The sequence below is a fragment of the Passer domesticus genome, chromosome 8 (genome assembly GCF_036417665.1).
Source record: "Passer domesticus isolate bPasDom1 chromosome 8, bPasDom1.hap1, whole genome shotgun sequence".
NCBI classification, from domain to species: Eukaryota; Metazoa; Chordata; class Aves; order Passeriformes; family Passeridae; genus Passer; species Passer domesticus.
The window spans coordinates 58,507,176-58,531,472 of record NC_087481.1 but is presented as its reverse complement, the minus strand read 5'-3'; the positions used below and the strand labels follow the sequence as shown (position 1 = coordinate 58,531,472).

The window sequence follows — 24,297 nt, the reverse complement described above, 5'->3', positions numbered from 1 at the left end:
AAGTAACCTATGAAGGATTCAGATTGTTTCTTAAACATTTCTTCATTTTATTTGTAGAATTGCCCTGATATGCTCAGATTTAAAACTGAGTCAGGCATCTGTGTATCATGAGAAAGCTGCTGGAGAAGTATACATCAGTGAATTAGAACAAGCAATGTATGTATTTTCACTGTCGAGGCAGTATTTATTTGGGACTATTTTCCCTACAGTTGATAAGTATTGTTGGGGAAAAATAGTAAAAAAAATTATCTCAGAACACACCTTTGGTATATTAGCTATGCCCTTAAATTTTGTGCATGTTTGGTTTGTGTTTATCTACAGAGTAGTATATGGTAAAGACTCCTAACACACTAATAGTTTGTTATGAAATTATTTTCAAATATAATTGAGTTCACTTTTTTGTTCTTCTGATTTAGGTGTAGGCAAGAAATTGCACTGAAAAAAGAAAAAAATGTATGCATGAAGACAGAAGAAAGAAAAGTACTGTTTGAAAATGCTCAGCTTAATGGTAGTAGGAATGAGAATATCCTTACTTCAAGTGAAAAGGTTTTTATTTCTACTTCGGTTTCTATACTAAGCTCCTCTTTCCCTTTTTTAAATGCACTTGTAGTTTGTTTTTAGATAATACTTGAGAAATACATGAACACAAAAAATAATTAAAAATGCATGCTGCCTAAATTCTGCTGGCAATCATCTGAAGCTGAGGTTTGCCTGGCATATTATTTATATCAAGGAGAAACAAGATCGGAATCTTTATTCATACAAAGTAAAGCTTCTTTCCTACAAATGGGTCTGGGGACTAATGCAAATGGGTTAAAAACACTGAGAAGGAAAAAAGATACTGTATTCACTCTTGGTCTTGTTTTTTCTCTTCTTTCTCCAGTACATCAGCATGTACTTTTTTCCTTCTGCTTACATATTGTTTTAAGTATTTCAGCTCTGTCTTTCCTGTCTCTTTTTTAGGAAGATAATTGCCTTACTGATTTCCTTAACACTTACCTCCACTTTGCTCTTTATTATGGCAATGCTGTCTGGATTGTCATCACAGCGTTTTGTTTTCTTTGTGTATTTTTTCCATACTTGTGCATTGTTTTTCTAACTACTAATCCCTCTCAAGTCACCTCTTTTAGCTCTTATAAATGTATTCCTCTTTTGGTTTTAGTTATTACCAAAAATCAACTTTATGACAGCAGCATATCTGAAGAAGTTAATCTGTCATACAGTTAGTTTAAATCGTATCTACTTACTAGTTCAATACCTTTTGAGGATTGTAAAATCCAAATCTCCTAAACTACCTGTTGTTCTTGTAATATAATGTTAAATTTTGAAGTTAGAAAATACAAATACAGCTGAGGTGTGGGATATCATAGTTAACAACTTGTATTCTGTCTAGGTTTTTCGACATTTATGAAGATGTAATACTTCTTTAATTTTTGCAGGGTTTTGAGGTAAATGCAGTAACAGGAAAAGGACTGAGTGCACTTTCTTTCCCTCACTTGTGGGTTGAAAAAGCTGAAGTACTAATTCAGCTAGGCTTGTATCAACCAGCAAGACTTCTGCTTTCAGAGGCCCATGCTGCAACTCAGGTACAGTACAAATTAAATAGAAAAAGAAACACTAATAACATGTGTAGGGAAAATGCAGTTATTCGTCAGAATAATAATAACCAAACTGCAAAGCCAAACCTTCTCCCACCACTCGAAACCAAATTCTTACTATATTTCAATATATATAATATGTACATTTAAATATATGCCATTTCAGTCCAACCTTATGGGAGTTGTCTGAAGGTGATATAAATTTCTGAAGTAGTGTCAGCATCTCTGTCTGCTTTGCAGTGGCCTTGGAAGATATAGGTATATTTCAACCTTGTTTGTTTAAATAGGTGAGAAAAGTTCAAGGTTTGTTCGGAAGAGAGAGAGAGCATTTGGCCCCATCCCCTCAATATTTTGATCATTTGAAATTCTGATTATTTAATTTTGAGCTTCATTATGGATTTACTACAATGTTTTGATAAAACTGAAATTATTTCCTAGAGTTCTGGCAGGTCTGAAATAAGTGTCCATATGTTCCACCTAACAGATCTGCATCATCTCATTATTATGAAAGATTATACCTTACAGATATTTTCCCTGTATCTAACATTTTCGACTTTAGCCCTATGCTTCATTATAAAAGTTTTTGAAATATAGTTATTGTAATAAAACCTTTACTTTAAAAAACGTAATTATCTCATTATTTTGTGTAATATTTTTTGTCCTGTAAGAGAACATGGCCTATGTAAATTTAGTATAATCATGAATACTTTGAATAATAATATATTAATGATATTCATGAATAATACATGCCCCTTTATAAGGCATTAATTAAGCACTGTATATTGAGGAAAGTTCAAAATACATTAGGGAGGACAGTAATTTTAATTATGTAATTCATCAATAGTATTCCGTATGCCTGTGGACTAGTATACAAATATTATGCAATATTTGTTCCTTTTACAGTACTATTTATATAGCTTATAACTAGTGTAAAGCAACATTGTGAGTTCACTGGAACTCTAGTGTATCTGTACAGTTGACAAAAAAAGTCTTTCATCATCACATTTCTTCATCAGACGCTGACAAACATACTAAATATATACATATTAAATAATAGCAGAAAAATAGTTTATTTGACTGGTGAAATAGAAGGTACAGGAACAGAAAGAAATATGAAGTAGACGTAGCATAAGGAATAACTAAGAAATACAGCAGATACTTGGGGAATAGCATTCGCTTTTTATTTCTTTAAGGTTAATATAAAATATGGACAGACAAAACTACAAATAGCAGTAGTGGATTTTAGTATATAGATCAAATCTCTCTCTTTCTAGGAATTGAGGGCCCTATCTGATATGTCAAGGTGCTTGTACTTACTTGCTGTGTTGGCTAACCTGGAAAAAAACCACAGACAAGCTAAAGTACTCCTTGAGAAAGCACAGCTTCTGGGAGGAGATGAACAATTTTGGTATGACAGTACTCTTAGTCTAACAGAAGCAATTCTAGAGGAAGAGGGGGAAGGAAAACAGAGCACGGTAAAGAAATTTTTTGGCTTTGGAGATTATTGTTTGGGGTTTTTTTCAGCAGTGGTCTTTCTCAGTGAAATATTACTGCCTTTACATTTTAATAAAAGCAAAATTAGGTGTTAAATGTAGTTAATGTTTTTCTCTCTGAACATTTAACAGACATTAATTATAGATTTCAAACAGATGCAGGCCACTCGGAATGAGATTCTACCCACAGAAGTTTAGGATGTTTTTATGATAACTGTATGTTCTCCTATTGGAATAAAAGCAGTTATAATCTAGTATGTATGACTAAACTCCCAGAGATCTGAGTATCTTAATTAGAATTCTTTTGTATTCAGACAATTCTGTTAACACTGTTGTATTTATTTTTCATATTAAATAAAATCAAACCTTTCAGTATGATTTTCTAGTAGGCTTTTCCTTCCCAAGTATTTCAAACAGTTTAAAAAATATTATTTCTAGATTCTGGAAGATACTTCTGTAACACTTTTTTTTTTTTTTTTTTTTTTTTACTAAAACCCTATAACATCAAAATATACATTTACTGTTAAACCCTTAACTTTCATGAGTTTCAGCATAAAGTCATATGTCTGTGATGATCTAACCTGTTTTGATAAACTGTTCAATGCTGAGTCATGTAGAGGGATTATTTTGATTTTGACTAAACTGCTATTTACTGTCTTTTGCTATGTACCTCCAAGATGAATCTGCTCCATCTTCTCTCCTTGTATGCATGTGCACCATTCATGTAATCATCAAAGTATGATTATAACACAGAGAGGAGGACACAGTCTTAAGCTGTGCCAAGAGAAATATGGGCTGGATATTAGGAAAAAGTTTTTTATTGAAAAAGTGATCAAGTATTGGAATGGCTGCCCAGGGAGGTGGTGCAGTCACCATCCCTGGATGTGTTTAAAACAGACTGGACGTGGCACTCACTGTCAGAGTTTAGTTGAGGTGTTAAGGCATGGGTTGGACTCGATGACCTTGAAGGTGTCTTCCAACCTGGCCACTCTGTTATTCTGTGACTCAAACTTTCTAGACCTATTTACAGTTATCAAGAGCCAGCCATCTTGGGGATAATTAACATGTTCTGTACAAAATTTAAGCTTTCTAAATGAATGTTTATTATTATCTGTAGACATCTAAAATAGAATTATGAAAATTCTGCTGTTACCTGCAGGCGTGTGAGATACTGGAACATACTGTAAGTGTCCTTCGATCTACTTTGTTGAAGAGACCTGGCAGGCAATCAGAATTGGGTTTTATGATTGCATCCCTTGAAGCCAGGTAAGCTGTCTTTTCTCTAAAATATGCCTGGCTTCTAAAATGCAGCTACATATATGCAAATATATGTACTTATTACAATGCTGTCTTATTTTATTATGGCAAATTCTGTCGATTCTCAAATATTTTTGTTTCAAGTAATTTATGTGGTTGTTTGGTTTTTTAAAGTTTAACCTTCTTTTCAAATTTTTGAATTTCCTTCTCAAATGCTTGCATGTAGCCCTATGACCTGTTATGTTGGTAAACTAGACACCACAACCTATTGTACATATATATAGCTTGCATATATACATATGTGTATAGCTTGCAGTACAGGTTACCTAAAGGTGCAATGTGTATTTGCCTGTGCAGAGGTATCTGTTTGAACACTCCCACAACACCACTGGAGTCTACAGTATTGACTTCTGTTCTCACCATGATCCAAGAAGCTTGTTTAAGGTGAAACTAAACAATTATTTCAGTTCCACTAAAATCCAAGCACAGAGACCTTAAAATGTGTTGGTGACGGGAGAGAAGTGCACAACACTTACACTCCTGTCTTCGCATAAATGGGGAGCTTTTCTACTAGAAAAGGAAGACTGTTATCAGTCTTCTCAGTTCATCTGTACTTAGAAGACTGATTAGGAGTAAAATGGAATAATTAGATACATGGAACATGTGATACCTCTTCTCAATCTCAAAATACAATAGTTGGATTTTTTCAGAATTACTACAATTTGTAAAACACACAATTGTGGTGCTTTTTGTAGACTTAGAATTTAAAGGAAGGAAGAGAGAAATGTGTCTGTTCCCAAAAATGGCCTGTGCTTTCTGACTGCTATCTTGTATTTCGTTTTTATTTCTAGAAAAACACTTATTCAGATACATTTTGCCCAGGATCATATGACAATTGATGCAAATTCTGCTCAGTTGCCACACATTCTACAGGAATCCTACAATAAATTAGTTCAAATTGAGAAGGACTTTCTTCATCAAGGGCATAAAAACTACAGCGCTGAAATACTGCTGCAATGTGCAAATATTTGTAGGTAAGATTATACCTCTACTGAAAAATTTTATTCAGGTTAAACTAGTCCATGAAGTTTCTTGTTTACTTTTTATAGTCTAAGATGGAAAAGAGCAGATAACATAGTTAGGTTTTATATATTGGTGCTAGATGTCCGTTTGCATTCCTCATGTGTTCTGTATTCAGAAACGTACTGTAGAATCAAAAATTGTTTTCACTGAAGGCTGAGTTCTCTTTTGTTCTTTTTTGAGGTCAAAACAAAGTGTTAGGGTCTCTTAAGTCAGATTTTTGACTTCCCATTTGTAGACATATTTTAGCAGCCACACCAATAATTCTCTAGTATTTACAGGGCTTTTACAATTCTTACTGTTTTTCTAGAAACTGCTGCAATAGTAAAAGTGCAAAACATGGTATGCTTGGAATCCCAGCTGTTTGCAAGGCACCCCTTAAAACAACTGAGATATGTTTTGTACCTGGTATACTGCTATTGTGTCCTGCTAAATACATACTCTAGAATATGATCTGCCTTTCTTCTCTTTGAGTCATGGCATCTTCTTGCATTGCAGCCATACAGTTCTAAGAGACCGTGGAAAAAATAACTCGTAAGGGTTCACTTATACTATTTGTATATTTCAAAAACACACATACAAATTTAATATTTATCTATTAATTGAGTCATTATTTTATTGTATATGTTCAACAGTGTGGATAAGCACTTTTTTATGTTAGTTCTTTTGAGATTATGGTGTCGTTTTGTTTTTTTTTTCAGGATGACTGCCAAGCAGGAAAGGAACAAAAGAAACAAACACAGTCACTATCTAGATGCTTATAGCTTAGCTCAGCGAGCAGTATCCAAAACAGAGGAAGTATTTCATAACATTTGTAGTTTATTTGCATTTAATGAGGTATTTGCTTTTTTACCTTAATAGTGGAAAGGAAACCTAGTTTAGTTGCAATATTCACTCATGCTTGGATAATCTCATTTGGGGCTTCCAGGATTTGTCTTTCTGTAATGATAAACATTCTTTGTATACAGAGGGAAAAATTGTATGCCAAAAGAATTAACAGTTGAAAAAGGTATGAAAGAGGATTTGTTTGGTCTTTGTCAAGTTTATTTAATTCTGGCATTTATCTAATAGCTATGAAAGAAAAAAGTATAAACTTGGAGATATTTTTCATTCGCTACATACCTTGAAAGTTTAAAATTCCTCAAAATATGTTTATTCTCAGGAAAAACAAAAAGCCTTCACAAAACATTATAAATAATGAATGTCTTTCTTCAAAATAGTGTATTTTGGGTAATGAAAGCCTGCAGCCTACTTTGCTAATGTGTATGTAGCATTATTGGATATTAAATATTTGTACCAGGTACATGAAACATGAAAAGCAAAAAACCCAGCTGCTCTTACTCTATGGAGCTACTTTTATTGCCTTGTAATATATTTGACATCATTGAGCTCTTCTTTTAAATTACTTAAATATCTTCATTGCAATTTTTCTGCTCTATCAAGGTGGCAATGCTAAAATGTTTGTTTCTTTGGTTAAAATAAATACAACATTCTAACTTCTTATGAGGTTAATTTGCAAAAATACTTGGAATTAAAATTGTAATTTTTTTGTGTTTCAGAGTACAAATGTTAGTATCCCATTAATGAGACAACTAGCTCTTAGAAAAATAAATCTTGTGGAAATTCTTTTGGATATTTTTCATCTTGTCATTACTGAGAAGAAGCTTAAAAATGTGGGAGAAGCATCGTTTCATGAATTTATGGAGGAAATCATCATTGAAGATGATGCAATAGAACAGGTAATACGAAATATTTACTCCTATGATTTGCATAAAAGGTATAACAACGTTCCATAGCACAACGTCTTCCACTACTGAGGAAATGGGTTCCCAAAGCAGTCATGTAGTTTTGTAGCAATGGAGGTTGAAGTGTGTGGTTTTAGTCTTGGGGATGGTTTCCTGGCCTCCCTCCCCTTATTCCACATTTTCCTTGGCACTGGTTAAACTTTGCTTATGGATGTTACATTGAACTTTTTTTTTTCTTAATCAGTTGTTAATGAATTTGTACCTTTATTTAAAACAGCCCGTTTGTAGCTGAAAGTATAATCACATTTAACATATTAATTTGTATGCGAATATATATGTGTTACATTTTTTGAAAATGCATTCTTCTGTCTGTGTGGGTATACATGAGCAAATAAACATAAATATGTATTTTACCAGGATTGGAAGTATATGAAACGCACCATGGCTCATATTACACTGGCTCAGTTAGCAAATATACAGAATCTTTGTAAAGGCTGTCCCAACATCAAATCCAAATGCCTGTATCTAACTGGAAAAACCCTTCATTTACTTGCCATTAATGCAGATCCTGTATATTCAGAGATTTACTGGAAACCAAATGTAATGGTATGCATTCTTTTCTTCAGTTAAATTTATTTTTCTGTGTAAAGTTTGTCTGCTCTAATATTTTTATATACATTTGTATAAAAGCTGCTCTTTATAGAGCTAGGTTTTATACACTGCATGCAAGCCATAATAAAAATGGATGGCAAAATGAGTCATTTCAAAAACATGCTTCTGGCTGCATGCTGTTCTCATGTAGCTAATTTTTGATTTGTTTGTGAGATATACTAATTGCAACATTTTCGAAACAGAGGTAGAAAAATTCCTCGAATGCCTTAAAGGGTGGGTGAGGTACGGTTTGTGAATCCATGCAATCAAGTATTGATTTGTAGGTTAAAAGCTAGGGTTTGCAAGTTCCTTCTGTGTTGTAGTAAGAACCTTTGCAAAGAATCCTTGTAAAAAAGGAGACTTGATGGAGGCATTAGAAATTCAGTGACGAATTAAAGTTTTCAGAAGAAATTAGTGGAGGACAAATATGAGAAAGTCAAACTCTCAGAGGTTGTATGGGGGGCCTTTTTAGTTTATGTTGTTCATATTGCCTTCATAACATGCTAAGAAATTTTGATAGTTGATAGTATTACTGAATCTCTCACCATGAAGGAATTAAGATAGTGATTTCTTTTAAGATTAATTCAGTTTTCACATAAGCTTTCACAAAAGAAGTGAAGCCTGCATTACTTAATGGAGTGATTAATTGTTAATTTTTTTTTAAACTGTGATGGGTAGGAAGATGCTATATCAGACATCAGAAAATCTTCGCTGACTTCAGCAGAATGCAGTGAACAGGACGTGACAGAGAGCAGTTTATCAACTAATAAATGTCATAATGATAAGTACAGGAGGAAAATACAGGAATTAAAGGTATATTACTTTATGGGCTTGCATTAGAATTTGAGTGCTTTCTTTTTATGGAATAATACTCAACTTATCAGTTCTGTTTAAACTGATAATGGAAATGTTGTAACAAAAACTTGATCTTAAAGAAGACAAAAATCTACAAAACACCTTCTAACAAATAGCTCTGCTGTGTAGCTCAGGCCTGCTCCTCAATAGATTGTGTGGGAGCTCCTGAATGAGCTAACCCAGCTGCTCTCAGAAATAAATAATTTCTCCTTCAGTGGTTTCCCACTGTTTGAGCATGTAGCGACCAGGACTAGATGAGCAGGCGGTTTCTTTCTGCCTCACAGATATGACTTTGTGCAGACTGGGAACAAAGAAAGTAATTACTTCAATCACAAAACATTTGTGAAATTAAGTGAGCTGATCTCTGTTCATTACTGCTGTTGAAAGCACATTAGTAATTGGGAATGTACAGTTTGTGTTGCTAATAAAATCAATAAATACCTGAGGTAAGAGATTTGCGCGTTAATTAATGTTAACTGTCCACAGAAACAATTGTATTAATCCTTGGTTCTGAACTGCTCATATTGCCTGGAATTTAAAGTCTGATCTGTTGAGAATAGATTTTATATTAAAAGAAACTTCTTTGTTAGACCAAATATTTTTTAATGTAGTAAAACCATATTGGTGTCTGCTAAAAATTAATCAGTATTTGCATATTTTGTTAATACATTAAGTGCCTTAAAAAGAAAATGCATTAAAATTGCTCATTAAAAAAACATATTTATCTTCTCCAACATGCTGTTATTTGTGTATACATAACAAATACTTAATATTAGCCAATTTTAATATAAAGCTTTTTCTTTTTTGTCCTCTAGACACAACAAAGGATGGCACAAAAGTATCTTTCTCAATCCAGTGAGGCTTTGCTACAGTCTGTGGCTATTGCATTCAGTCATAATGTTACTGATGTACTGGCTCTTGCTAGTTTGGAAATGGCTGAATGCTTTAGACAGTTTGATCCAATTTCAACTAGCCAGTTTTTGGCACTTCATCAGGTAAGGCAACTAATGTTTGCACTGCTTTTCAGTGGGAGGATGTTTGAAGTTGCAAAAAAGAAACTGTATTTGCATGGTCTGAAAATTGGCCATAGAGAACACATGTAGGGTTCCAGGTAAGAACCACTGTGTAATATAAGTCATCAAATATATGGTATATTTACTAAGCTCAGAACATTAGATCAGTGGTTTGTTAACAATTCTAATATCTGCTGTGTTTGACCTAACATTTTCATTGATAATTGCATACATGAAAAAATTTTAATAGGAATAAATTACGATATTGTCATTAGCAACAATAAGACATTGCCACAAAATAATTTCATCCTTCCCTAACAAAAAATTTAAAAAATCTTTCTCCGGATTTGTTCAATCATTATTTTGAAGTGGATAATTCAGTTTCCATTCAGTTTCTCAGACTGATACCTGCACAACATGGTCCCATGGATGGCTTGAAGGTGTATGCATGTGAATATGTACCTCCATCAAAGAGAAGATGCAGAAAAACTGTAGGACTTATATTCCCTGTATCAGAAAGCAATAACCCATAGTTCCTAGTTCAAATGACAGGATTAGTATGTTTGCTGAAAGAAAAGTTGATACAGTCTTACCCGTTATTTTGAATTTCGTAGAAGTCCGCTGTGTGATATGATGTGTCCATTAAAGCACAGAAACAGAAAAGACTCAGCTTACTTGAAAGGCTAATCTAAGAACACTGTATTTACCATTCCATGTAGACCTTAGATGACTAAATGCAGGAACCTTGATGATAAATGTAGACAAAGAAATCAATTCCAGCTATTTGTATTTAAGAAATCTTCCTTAGTTATTGTCAGACTGTTTACGTCAACCTGTAAGAACAAATTGCAGTTTTCTGCTAGTTAATCTCATCTTTCAAGGAAGAGAATTTCTCTTCAACATAGATATATGTTATAAAAAGCATAGTTTATATATTTATTAATTTTATTTTTTTGTGAAGGAAAATAAATAGATGTAAAAATTTTGCAGAGTTGTTCAGTGTCTATGATGATGAAGAAAATCCTTCTAACTGCTACATCCAACACCAACAGCTCTCAGCTGGCAGCATTGCTCCATCTGCAGGATCAGTTAAAACAAAACAGAAACACAAGTGATCTTCTAAACTTTGTGGAACAGCAGCTGACTGCTAATTCAATGGTAACTTTCTGAGCTGCTTATTAGTGGTTTATTATGTTATATAAATGCACACAGAGAGATATATGTGTGTATACAGGATATGGGTTGGTGGTGGGTTAGCAGTGCTGAGAGAGTGTTGGATTCGATGGTCTCTGAGGGCTTTTCCTACTTGAACAATTCTGAGATTCTAAGAACCACCCCTGTACCTTCCCCTGCTACTAAAATCTTGCCACATAAACCAAATACAATTTTATATAGTACTTGTTGGTGAAGTGTCTCTAGCAAAACTTATTTTCAAAAATAAATGTTGCTATGAGTTATTCTACTAATTTCCTTTGCTAATAGTCTGCTATTATTTGATAGCATTTTAACTTTAGAAACTGTGTAGTGGCCGTAAAACTCATGTTGGTATGGAGAGAGGACTAAGATACAGTATTTGTAATTTGTTTTAAATAATATTTATAAGTTCTTTTGCACTGCACAAAAATTACATGACCATAGAATGGTTGAGGTTAGAAAAAAAATCTCTGAAGATCATCTTGTAAACCCCTCCTTCTCAAGCAAGGGCCACCTGGAGCTTGTTGTCCACAACCATGTCCAGATGGTTTTGAATTATGTCCAAGAATGGAAGCTCCACAGCCTCCCTGGACAACTTGTGCCAGTGCTTGCTTCCCTTACAGGGAAGCAGGATTTCTTGTTGTTTGTACTGTCCTGGCACATCTGCTGAGTGTGTGGGACTTTAAGTACGTTCTTTCCTAGAATTACTATAAATTTTCTAGTGAAAGAACTGAGAATGGGATTTATAAAGTCTATGAAAATAATAGTACTTTTGAACTACTGTACAGGCATGGAGAAACCTCTGTATTCCTGTTGAACATTTTAATATAGTGGATGAATTGCCATCCGGTTTCTGCATAGTTATTCTCCAGCATTCAGAAGACAGGTATAAAATTTCATCCTTTTGATTTAGCACTGTTTGTTACAAATACAGTCTTTTTTACGTGGTTGAATATTGCCTTTCACTTGTAATTTTGATGGACTTGAATTTTAGGATAATAAACTAATGAATATAAAAATCAAACTGCCTGCAGCTCAGTGTTATGTTTTCTGTTCTTTCAATTTCCCTAATTATCTCTTAAATCCCCAGAGGTCACTTGGAAGGTTTCAAGCCATTCTTGATATGATTCCTAAGACCTGTTAAGAGTTTCTTGCTTTTATTGCTTATGCACTTGGAAATGATAGAAGGGGTCATATTAACTTTATAAAGCCACCAATTATCTGATTATTGCAGCCTAATTAGTTGCAAATAAACTAGCTTATAAATTGAGCTATAGCAACTGACTAAGAGAGCATTCACCAATTTAAAAAGTATTTAACACTTGTCATGGAACAAAGAGAAATCTACCTTAATGGTTACACAGTGATAAAAGAATTTACCTTACCACTCTCAGTTTGTTCCAGCTAGAATTTACACGTTTTTGCACCCAAGGTGGGGGGAGTTACTGCATCATGAGAGTATTTGTGAGCACATTAAATTAGAGGGCAGTAATTACTCATCTGATAAATCTGAGTCATATAAACAAGGCTAGTGTCGTCAAATAATCTATTCAGCACTTTTCTGGTTTCCACAGATCACAGTTGTACAGTTCGTTGATTGAGGTGCCCAAAGTAAGTACTGCAAGGCAGAAAGGAAAACTCACTCAGCGGATGGGTAAGTACCTCTTACTTTAAAGACATAAAAATCATTGCACTGATGTTAGGAGAAGGCTCATATCTTTTACTGTTGCAGTTAGTAAAAATTTTAAATACTTTAAAAAAGAATTTTAACTCTTCCTAATTGTCAAGCAACATAAATTCATCAATATGTGTCTCATTATCAGATGTCGTGTCTAGTCACAATTTATATAATTTTTGGTTATATTTTAAGGCTGAAGTTGTTACAAATAAATAATAGAGTTTTTTTTCATTGTACATTACTGTATATATTTTGTGCCTATCTATCTAGATTTTTCAAATAATATCATGACTAGAAACTGATGGTGTTTGTACAATGATTTCTTCAAGTACAAATATGTCTCAAAAAGACTCCTAAGAGGGTGTCATCCTTCTTTAATAGTGCAGGCAAAAGTTTCTCGATTTCCTGTGAATCCTGATGTGTTCCGTACTTTGTTGGGAAAAATGCATCATTACAAGCAGCAAAAGATGAAGAATCATCTTAAACAAACTGTTATTCACAACTTGAAAGAGTGTGTCTCCAAAACAGATGTGGTAATATATTTTATTACCTTATATTTAAAATTGGGTGAAAAACATGTACTAAATATATGATAGACATTCTTAATGCAGAATTTTTCCGTTCATTCCAAGTGTGGCATCCCTAGTCTTCACAGTTACTATATGCTTCAAAATTTAATCTTACTGTGCTATAGTCACTGTATTTGTCATTCAGGAGCTTTGAAATGTTTGTTACTTAATCAGAATTAAAATGATGCAGTTGAGATCAGTTTACTTGAAAATGTGCCATATTTCAGAGATTTCAGGCAGCTGGCACACTCTGGCGACTGGCGCTTGGTGAAGGGCTAGAATTTGGGACTTCGTCTTCCTCTCAAGAGAAGATAGCAGGGTGGCTGGTTGGGGAAACTTGGTGCCTTCTCACCTCAGCTGGGCACTCTGGGGTGACCACACAGAGCAGGGCCACTCTGCTCCTCTCTCTTGATGCTGGCTGCAGACAAGCACACATGGAATCTGCCCTGAGGACACCCAGGGCTGTGAAATGTAGCCTCTCAAGGGGAAAAAAACCCACTCATAGCAACCCTACCCAAAGAACCACAAGAGAAAATCCAAAGGGAAGGCTCCACCTGCACTGCCTCAGCTCTACGGCAAAAGCCGAGAGGCAAGGGAGAGCCAAGAGGGAAGGGAGAGCCAAGAGGGAAGAGAGCTCTGCTTGGCCGACTGACTTTAACCAGGGGCTGGCATTCCCCTGCCCCCTGGTTCTGGTTCCGGCTGCAGGGCCTGAAAGAAACAGTGACATTTTTGGGCACAGATTGATATAGGATACAATAACAGTCTGGGTTACCCTGCACATTGACAAATCTGGTTCTTGAATTGTAATTCTGTTTTATGCATCACATTACCATCTTTCTGTTAAAATGCTGAGTATTGCAGATGATTGAAGTGCTGATGATCAGGCTGCCTATGGCCAGCCTTTGTTTTGTTGGCAAGTTTGTAAAGGTTGCTGTATTTGGGTAAGTAAAAAAAAGGTGCTAAGATACTGTCAGGTTGAAGAGGTGAAAAACACAAGTGACTTAAGTTTTTAAAAGGCATATGCATTAACCTCACAGAATTTATGCATGCACCCTGTACTGAGCCACACAAGCCTTGGATGAGGATTTTATTCATTAATACCAACACTCTTCACCATTTGGTTGAGTTTGTTCAGTTAGCGGATTTTTGTCCATCTAGGTTGGATTTTACAAAAGTCAGTTTCAATGGTTTTCTCTCCTGCATGATTGTATTTTCTCCTTCTCTATTTTCTTCATTCTGATTTTTTCCTTAAATTTGCTCTACTGATCTCTCCATATGCTTTCATTTGCTTCTTCTGTATTCATCAGACAGTTTCTGTTCACTTCTCAAAGTTGTCCTTATGCAGGTTCTTCTCATTATTTGAAGGAACACATTATCATTTCTTTCTGCTGTAGATTTCTGCTATTCTCCATTGAAATTGCTGAAGTATATTAATTATTTAAATAATAAGTATTGACACCTTCTAGTAATTCTAGAGTATTTTGCAAAATGCTGGTACAAAATTTTGAAATACAGTAGTTTTGAAACCAACTTCTTATATTTGTATGTTCCATTTTATGATCTTTCATATTATTTTATTTAGTTTCTGATTTAACATATTGCAGAATTTATATATATAATGGTATTTAACAAGAATGGAGATTGAAAATATTCTAATTTTTGTTTCTGTATGTGTAATAGACTCCAACAGGGAAAAGAGGTGATAGTGAGTTTGACTTGACATCAGATTTCTCTGAAATTATAGAAATTATGGAAGACTATCTGAGACCAACCCTGTCACAGTTTGATTTTTCCGCTGTCAGGTAAGATATATTGACTTTGATCATCATTTGTGAAAACAGAACTGTGAATCAAGTGCCTCAAATAAAAGAATAGTTTTAGAAAGGTGTTGAATGAAGGTTTCATGTCTTGAAAGAGAGTATATTCATCCTATGTCAGACTAAGAGACTGAGCAATATGATAGACAAATGGCCATTTCTGAGACGAACTGTTCTCCAGCTTAAGTTATACTTAAGTTGAAGTTCAAGATGCAACAGGATAATTAAAATGACCAAAGATGGGACTTCTAAAGGACAGGAACTCCTAAGGGAGAGTGTCCTTTGTGTAAAATTTCACTGAAACTGACACAGAAATTGAAGCTGGTAATATTTTCCATTAATTTCCTCTTCACAGAGAATCTCAGTGTGTATCAGTTTCAGCAGATGAAACAGGAAAAAAGAAAGTGAAAGATAAGGACAGCAAACAAGTTGGAATGCAGGGTAAGTGCTCTCTTGAGTTGTGTGTGTGTGAACAAATACCAAAAAACAGTAATTTCAATTTTAATTTTATTTAAAACAAGGAGAGGACAAAGGCTTTTGCATTGTTTTTCTCTGTTTTTTTTTTTTTCTATATCAAGTCAAATATTCCAGTATACTTTTAAAGACAGATTTAGATGCTGGAGCAGTGCTTCTGCATTTATTTAGAGTCTTCCAAGCCATAGAGTCTGTAGACACCTAAATAAAATGGCTTTATCACAAACCAGTTTTTCAGGAGAGGAGCTAGAATAAAGAACTTTCTTAAGTGAGTAGATTGGTGGATGTCTTTGTTTTGTCTTTTTTTTGCTTTTAGCTTTATGGACTCTCTCAGTCTCTTGTATGTTAGCTTGCATACAAGCCTAATGCTACAGTATGTGTCTAATCACATATCAGGAATACACATCTGCAAAAAATGGAATTGTCTCCCATGCCTATGCTCTTTCTCCGTAGCAGAAATATTGCCACAATAATATTTAGTACTTTTTTCCCTAAATAACACAAACAAAATTTTTCTGCAGAATAATATAGTGTTGGATAAGAGTGCCTTTACAACTCTATTCTTTTTAGCCAATCACTTCTGTGGCAATTTTGCATTTCCAAATATTGTTTTCCTGAATGTATTTTATATACCTGCACTTGGACCTGAGATGGTTGGTTATTAATAGAGGGATGTTTTTCCCTCTGAAGAATTGGTGCTAACAAGTGCATAGAAATTTGAAAATATCTTAAGACCAATTATATAAAAATAAATATTTTTTCTTAATGCACTTAATCCACAGTACAATGAAGTTCATGTGTCATACAATGGAGGAAACTTAGATTTTTACATCTAACTGCAAATGTTTGTAGACAAACTGAGAACTAAATCTCAATCATGTTCTGTCACATCTCTTTAGATACACCTGCAGATTTAGGATTGTGTGTGGTATTACTAGGGGATACATTATTTATGGAGTTGCCTTTGGAAGCTCTGAGTATATTTAAGGAAGAAGGAATAAGTTCTGTGTCCAGAGATTTTTCTCTACAGTTTCTCTACAATCGACTACATTGGGCTGAGTCAGGTACTATTAGATAAACATTTTTTTTCTTTAGCATAATGATGCATAAAAAAGATACTTAAAATTTTAAATATGAATTGTGGTGTAAATTTTACTGGAAGATAAGCACATGCAGTAGGTTTCCAGTATCTTAGGTGGACTAGATAGAGCAGTAGACTTCTTTCAATAATGTACAGGCTGATTATAGGAGCAGTGGTAGCTAATTTAAAATAACCTTGACACATGAAAGAATTATGTAAAACTCAGTGGAATCTAAAACTGTAAACAAACTTACAAGTACATTGTTAAGACTTCAAAGCTATTTTCAGCTGAATGAAAAAAAAAGGAAGTAAGGATTTACACTTCTGTAATTTTTCTTTATCACTACTCTAAGACTTTGCTTAAAATACCAAATGTAAAGTTTTACTCTCTGAAATACTTTCCTCTCAGTTCTTGTGCTACACCCGTGGAAAATCAAATTCCCACAGGCTTTATGAACTTTCCCTTCTGCTGACACTTATACCCTACATAAGCTCTAGCAAAATGAGGTTAAGTTAGGTAGTTGGACAGTTGGTAAACTTCTCCTTATGGCATCTTAAAACTCATTTCTTAGATCTAGAAGTGAGTAATAAATGCAGGCACTGAGCCATTTTTATATGAATCAAAGATAGCTTCTATTAATACAGTTAAAAATTTTAAGCTGCAATTTTATTCATATGTATAGAAAACCACATAAAATTATTAAAACTAGTTGGTCCAAGATAAAAAATAGACCAAGTATAGAAAATCTCATTCTGTACCATGAAAGTATGGTGTTTGAGAGAGGTTCTTGTATTGTGTCCATATCTTAAATATTTAGTAATATTTAGCCTCCAGTATAACCTGTTCTGTTTTTCCATTTCACTCCTCCTTTCTCAGGGGAAAGAATTGTAAGTAGTCTGAGATTAGCATATTTTCAGTTTACATACTATTACAGGCCTTTCAGAAATACAAATTTTAGAATGTGTAGGGTTTTTTCTATTTCTGTTTTTCCCTTTTTCAGAGTGGAACTTATGGTTGCATAATTTTCGAAGTAGATAAATGAGAGGAAGCATAGTTGAAAAGTCTCTGTTCTTTCAATTATGACAGAGGCCAGTGAATGAGGAAACATGAGCAATATCATCTCAAGCTTCCATGAACTTCCAGGGCACTCAGTAATAACTGGCTGAGATGTACTCTGAGTGACAATCATATATACAGTGAGAAACATAAGACAGTTTTCTGTGCTTTTTAAAATTCCCTTAAAGAAAGAAAAAATCCAGTTCAAATACGAAACTTCCTTTTTCCTTTAAACCTATGTGCGTCCCACAGAAACTTCAGTTATTACATTAACATCAACAATTAATAGATATGGTAAATTACTTTGAAAGTTCTTTGATGATCACTGTTCAACTCTATCCAAAATTTGAAGTGTAATGAAGCATTTAATGTCTAAGGGATCACATCTCCTCCTTTTTTTTCACTTTAAAGCCTTTATTTTTAGGCAAGAAGTCTTGGGTAATATCCTTACCTTGCTGTGCTTTGAAATGAATTTTTATATTTTTATTTTAATCTGTTCTTGTTATTAATTTTATTATTACTGCTAGTAGTACTATTGCTACTACTACTTAATGATATTAAATATTTACAGTCCTTCAAGGACATTTATTTGCTAAAACTGCCTATACATTAATTTTTTTTCGTTTCATTTTCACAGAAACCGAATTTAAAAAAAAAGTTGAAACATCTAAAGAAAAAACCACAAAAGCTCATCAGAAAAAGAATGTCCAAATGGTGAACTTTCCACATTTTTGTAAATAACCAGAGAACTTGCATAGAAAAGTGTGAAAGTGGGTTGCATAGAAGCTCATTATGTGTGCTAGAATTCTGAAGTGGAGTGAATGTCTCATAATCTCATAAGACCATAAGAATCTTGCTTCCTGCTGATTTTCCAAGGGTTTTTTTTCTTTTAAATAAGTGGGACATATTTAATAACCCAAAAAGAAAGCTGCTTAAAGTTACTGAAAATAATTTCTTCAACAAAAATATTGTATTTTATATAGTGATTACATATGTTTTTATAAATCTATATTTATATTTCCATATATATCTATATATGTGTGCACACATCTGCATATGTGTAATATATGTATATGCATTGTAGCTAATGCAGAATAGTTTAATTTCCACTGACAATTGAATACCATGATGCTTTTAAAACCAGATTCAAAAGTTTGTTAATTTTTTGACATGTCTTTCTCTTAGTTGTTTGACACAAATAATGCAATACTGTTAGTATTTAATTGAAACTTTAACATGTGAGAGAATGTGTATTATTTTAATTGTAGGCACCAGTTAATCGTGATCTGCCTTCTAATTGCTTGCCTGTTGATACACGTAATTTAAAATGTATCCTTTCACAATCTATTGGTTAAGTGTATGAGCTACATTTCCTTGTTTTGTTGTTTGAATACATTTGTTTGTGATTAACTGTTTATCAGATATTGTGGACCCTCATAATGAAGGAAGAGAATCAGGTAATATATATCAAATAATATTTTATTCACAATCTACCCATGGAATTTAGAATTGTTTTGTACCAAAAAATAGTAGAAGTCGTGACATCAAGATGTTGGCAAAAAAGCATTCTCTTTCATCAGAACAGCACAGCTTATCACCTGTATGTGGTGCATCTGTGAAACAGCACAACTAATAGTTAATGAAGGGGTTTTTTTAGCTCCAGAAAGACAGACTCGTTTGGGTTGGAAGGGACCTTTAGGCTCATCTCATTCCATTCCCTGCCATGGCAGCGACACCTTCCCCTGTCCCAGTGCTCCAGCCCCAGTGTCCAGCCTGGCCTTGGGCACTGCCAGGGATCCAGGGGCAGCCCCAGCTGCTCTGGGCACCCTGTGCCAGCCCTGCCCACCCTGCCAGGAACAATTCCTTCCTGATATCTAACCTAAAACAACTGTGTTTCAGTGTGAAGCCATTCACCCTTGTCCTGTCACTATACGTTCTTGTAAATAGTCTTTCTCCATCTGTCTTGTTGGCTGCCTTCAGGTGTTGAAATAATTACTAAGTCTAAACACCATGCAAAAGAAGCTACAGAACAATCAGTAGCATAACAGAGCATGTCTCTATGTGTATGCAGTTCTCCTTCACAGCAGATCAATATAAAACAGTTCATGTGCTCAATATCTGACTCTAGAGCATATCTTTTAACTTATACTAGTATGAAAATGTAGTCAAAAGGAGAAAAATTTTTATCATTAAATGTGCAATGTCCTTGGAGAGAAGAGGTGATTTTGGAGTCTTGGTTCCTGAAATCAGGACTCTGGAAACACAGTTAGTTTATCCACCCACTTAAGTTTTCTCTGAGCCTGTGCAATAGAACTGTATGAGCAGTACTGGTTTTCAATTCTTTACCTTTTTTTCAGGATAGCTAAAATTTTTTCTTTGTGTTCTCAACCTGTCCACCAAATAATCCTGGTTCATTATAAAAGACGCTTTTCAAATGGGCATCCCAGTTTTATTCTGAAAATGTCACAATTGTTTTAATTTTAAAATCCAGACTTAGGGTTCAAAAACCATGAAATCTAATTATGACTTAAAACCCCATAAGTATGATAGTGTAATTTTAAAGTTATTGAAATTGAGATTGCCCAAAGTAGTTTGTAGTATGTTACATTCATTATGATGAAATTCTGTTGTTACAGAAGCTTCAAGTCCTTCCCGAAAAATACAGGAAATACTAGAAAAATACCATCACCGATTTGCAGTGCAGTGGGAAGGTGTCATTGGCAATATGTGTGCTCCAAGGTGTGTAATATTCCATCTGCTTTCTTGTTTTATCCATATTTCTTCTTTAAAATTGTGCCTATTTTGAGAGACTTTGTTCATAAAATAGGGTCACGTGCTGAGCTGATAAACACATAGCAAACAATTGTTGTTGCATCAAACACAGATCTAGGTTTGTAGACAGAATGTTTTAGGGATCTGAAATAGAGTGCTGCAAAGTGATTTAACCAGGCTGGTTTTGTCAGAGTTGCTGTATATGTAAATAATCTAATTTTGATAGAAAATTTTCTGGTGCAGTCTTTGATGAATACACATATGTGAGCAGAAGTGTAATTTCCGGCTTTGCTCATAATTGTTTGTAAATCCAAGTCATAAAACCATAGTATCTCCATGCACCTTCAGCCAGCTGTAAATGGGAGCGCAGATTTCAGAAGCAGAGTAGTGAAAGTACAGCACACAGTTTCCAATTTCAAACATTGATCATGAAGCTACTACCGTTTTATGGAGTCTACTCATAAACACACTTTGTTCTTTATAGAAATACTTTAAAGATCATAGCCATGGGGGGAGTAAAAGGGATCTCAAGAGGTTGAACAGTGACAAGCCCTATGAGACAACATGGCCATCACTGGACCTTCCTTCCTAACTGCTAGTTCAGCAGTCAGTCCTTTGGAATTTTGTGTTCTTAGTTAATACCACTGAGCGGGTACTCTACTATTTTTTCATAAAAATTGCAAAGATCATTATTACCAAATTGCTGTTTTTGCTGCCAGCTGGCCTGATTATCCACACCTCTTTTTAAAAACTAATTGCTCATGTCCTGGTGGGTACATATGTGACTGTTCCTTTAGAATGTTAGACAAAGACTGTATTTTAAAGCTGTATAAAACATACAGTGATGATTTTTTAAATTTTGGTTTTTTGATGGAGAGGATGATATTTATCTAAAAATACACTATGCCTCTTGCTCACTATGAGATGTTACTGAGTAATCATTTTAATACAAGAGCATAGTATTAATAATCCATATGAGTTATTACATTTCTCACAGAATTCTGCAGCCATGTTTATTTTCTTGCTTTGCATGCTGACTTTTGTTATAATTATTTCTGGAGTAAATAGCACTGACCTGTTTGCTATGGACGATTTCTGCACAGTGTGCTTGTAAAAGAGTAACATGAATGTAACTTACTTTCTTCCTTCTTCCTTCCTTTCAGCCAATCTGAATGGGAACAGCTGCTGACAAACTGTAGTGCATTTCTCTTCTATGGGATGGAGAGATTCATGTCTCATGTGTTGCTTAATTGGTTGGTTGCTATGAACATGCCAAGTAAGATAAGCAAATTGAGAAATATTTTTAATTGCACCAACTTTTATTCCTAGATGTGTCCTATTGTATCATTACCACAATATTGATGTTGGCAATTAAGGGCTTTTTTTCTAGATCCAGGGTTTTTAGTCAGAGAACCTTTGTATTATGTAGGTTTTATTCTGTTGCACAGCTTTGTTGTAAATCCTCACAAATAAGCTTCTTCACTTCCATGTGTTGGAATTTCTTAGGTTTCAAAAATTAAGTCAATATGTAATGGTTTTCTCAGTAAACCATCTCATTTTCTTTGGAATTTATTATTGGTTGCAAGGTATTTTTTAATGGTAAGAACAACCTCTGCAGTGCCACTTCAAGTGCCAAAATTCCTAAGTCTCTGCTGAGGCAAGCAAGAATTGTCCATCAGGGCTAGGTTAATGCTGAAGGATTACTCTGATATTACAGAGCATTTGTAGACTCTGTAAGGTCTCTGTACCCTCTGTAGAGAGTATTTTGTATCTGTTTCTTCACAACTAATTAGTCTTTCTGTTGTGGCATAAGGCTTAGATTCAGGACTGATTTTTAAGATTAACAATCTTCATTTCTCCTACAGTTTTCCTTGCACAACTGGAAGAGTCTTGATGTTAGAGTTGTGCTGAATTTGTCAGGGTAGCTATATTGTGTTGGCATGTGAAAGTGAGGACAGTACACATCAGATTGTGAAGCCCTGTAGAGCAACAGGAAGCTTCTTCATGAAGCTTTGATTTTAAAAGTGATTTAAATATCTATATGTAAATAATACAAGAAATAAGAAAATATGTTTTCTCTGTATTGATGGATCATATCTCAAGATGGTGTTTCAGATAGCCATAGACCAGATATTTACTGGTCTGGCAACTTTTGGAAAGTTGTTAAACCTTACCCTTTTTCCTACTCTTAAAATATGTCAGGATTCTGTCTGAGATTTCTGAAAGTTCTAACCTAGACCAAATATTATGAAGTATTCGGATTGGCCATTTACATGATGAAATAAAATATATAATTGCTAAATCTGAGCATGAGACCAGGCTGACAAAGAGAATGCAGTGGTTTAGCAAACCCTGAAATGCAAGATTATGATTACAAATTAACCTTGCTTTATGTGGGGTGTAATTTGGGAAAGTCTAGTGAGAGATATTATACTTCAGGGAAAATAACCAGTTAATCATTAATAGGTTAAGGTATGACTGCTTAAGGGGCAGAGTTACAGAGCAGATCTCTTGTGATCAAGAGATTGATCACAAATTAAGCAACGTACCCTTGTTAGTGTTAAAAAACCCCCAAGGTCTGTATAGGGGTAGCTGTGCAGGAGTGTCACATGCAAGCTGTGTGAAATAATTTCCCATTCTACATAGTATTCTGAAGGTCTTAGCTGGAGAAAAATATCAACCACGTGGAAAAAGTTACTGCTGGAGACCATTGGGAGTGGTCAAAAGGCTGCACTACAGATTTTGTGCTTAGTTTTATTAATAAACATGTATGCATTGATATGTTTATATGCATTTAAAACATGCTTTCAGAGAAGAGATTGACGTATTGAGAGGAGATATGATAGAAGTTTTAAGTGTGTCAAAGACTTTCCAGGCAGAGAAGTAATTTCCTTCTCATCTGCTTGGGATAGGAGAATAAGTAACAGATTTAAGCTACAACAAATGAAACAGAAGGCAAAACCTTTCAATTCTGAGAGGATTCTGAGTTGTTTCACTGGAGACTTTTAAGGAGAATAAAGCATGTTAGGGATGTAACTTGGTTGTAAGTTGTGGAGAGGAGCTGTAGTGCAAAAAAATTTCTATGCCTGTATACCATAAACTCTTCCAAGAGTTCATAACTACACAGTTGGGTCACACAGGTCATTGACTGTAGTAGGATGGTATGTGGACTTCCTTACCAATTATGCTAATGTGGCATAGGGAAAAAAACCCTGCAAAACACTATGGAAAAATGTAGCAAAATTACATGAAATAATGTAGCATTACTATTAGGGTACTTTTACATAATACTTGACAATTGCAGCTTAAATATGTGGATTTTATGCTAGTGGTTTAGACTGTGTTCAAGAAAGTAATTAATTTACAAAAGGTCTGATTTACTTAAATTATTATGGCGGGTGTTATTATCAGTGCAAACACCATTGCTATATTTTTTTCTAGAATGTCGTTTGGTGATTCTTCTTGATCTGGTAAGATCACAGCAAAGTTACCAAAGAATTGCAAACTCTGATTCCCACAAAAGGTAGGTAAAGCCAATTTCAGTAAAGTCCATAATAAAGTAGATTATTTCAAATGAAAGTTAAAATTTTGAGTTGTGAATATTATCCTTTACTTCTGCAAGAAAAAGAGCTTCTTTATAAAGAAGGACTATAAAGGACTATTATAAAGGACTAAATAGGATGAAAGCTCTGTTAGAAGGCAATGATAAGAAAATATGACACAGAAACCTTGCTACATTATGTATACCTCACAAGTCTGAGAACAAGATTCTCAAAATGTTCTAATTGAATATATAAAATTTTCCTTTGACAGATAAACTTCTGAGGGTTCATAATGGAAAAACTTAACAATCAGATTTTTATTTTAAAAATTATTATAACATGTAAAATAAATTGTTCAGAATTTTTAATATTAATTGCAGGGGTTTTTAATCTTGAAAAGCATTTCAGTATTTTCATTGCT

General features: G+C 34.3%; 1 protein-coding gene across 22 annotated transcripts in view; it reads left to right on the top strand.

The window, feature by feature from the left end:
* The window catches only part of CFAP46 (cilia and flagella associated protein 46), a 75,309-nt gene that overhangs the window by 47,511 nt on the left and 3,501 nt on the right, over positions 1 to 24,297 (top strand). For 18 of the 22 annotated variants that reach the window (XR_010367749.1, XR_010367750.1, XM_064431666.1 and 15 more), the window contains 24 exons: positions 58 to 156; positions 417 to 546; positions 1,440 to 1,586; positions 2,873 to 3,073; positions 4,251 to 4,357; positions 5,200 to 5,382; positions 6,130 to 6,265; positions 6,988 to 7,167; positions 7,591 to 7,779; positions 8,503 to 8,637; positions 9,495 to 9,674; positions 10,683 to 10,850; positions 11,675 to 11,772; positions 12,461 to 12,540; positions 12,946 to 13,097; positions 14,814 to 14,935; positions 15,306 to 15,391; positions 16,324 to 16,488; positions 18,200 to 18,276; positions 18,831 to 18,891; positions 18,984 to 19,019; positions 20,199 to 20,301; positions 21,498 to 21,610; positions 23,776 to 23,857. Coding sequence is in view for 17 of the 22 variants with exons in the window: in XM_064431666.1 (XP_064287736.1) it covers positions 58 to 156; positions 417 to 546; positions 1,440 to 1,586; positions 2,873 to 3,073; positions 4,251 to 4,357; positions 5,200 to 5,382; positions 6,130 to 6,265; positions 6,988 to 7,167; positions 7,591 to 7,779; positions 8,503 to 8,637; positions 9,495 to 9,674; positions 10,683 to 10,850; positions 11,675 to 11,772; positions 12,461 to 12,540; positions 12,946 to 13,097; positions 14,814 to 14,935; positions 15,306 to 15,391; positions 16,324 to 16,488; positions 18,200 to 18,276; positions 18,831 to 18,891; positions 18,984 to 19,019; positions 20,199 to 20,301; positions 21,498 to 21,610; positions 23,776 to 23,857 (3,030 nt within the window). In the remaining 5 variants the exon portion in view is untranslated. Of the gene's footprint in view, positions 1 to 57; positions 157 to 416; positions 547 to 1,439; positions 1,587 to 2,872; positions 3,074 to 4,250; positions 4,358 to 5,199; positions 5,383 to 6,129; positions 6,266 to 6,987; positions 7,168 to 7,590; positions 7,780 to 8,502; positions 8,638 to 9,494; positions 9,675 to 10,682; positions 10,851 to 11,674; positions 11,773 to 12,460; positions 12,541 to 12,945; positions 13,098 to 14,813; positions 14,936 to 15,305; positions 15,392 to 16,323; positions 16,489 to 18,199; positions 18,333 to 18,830; positions 18,892 to 18,983; positions 19,020 to 20,198; positions 20,302 to 21,497; positions 21,611 to 23,775; positions 23,858 to 24,297 lie in introns of those variants that run through there. The other 4 variants (XR_010367751.1, XR_010367752.1, XR_010367753.1 and 1 more) reach the window with 4 other exon arrangements.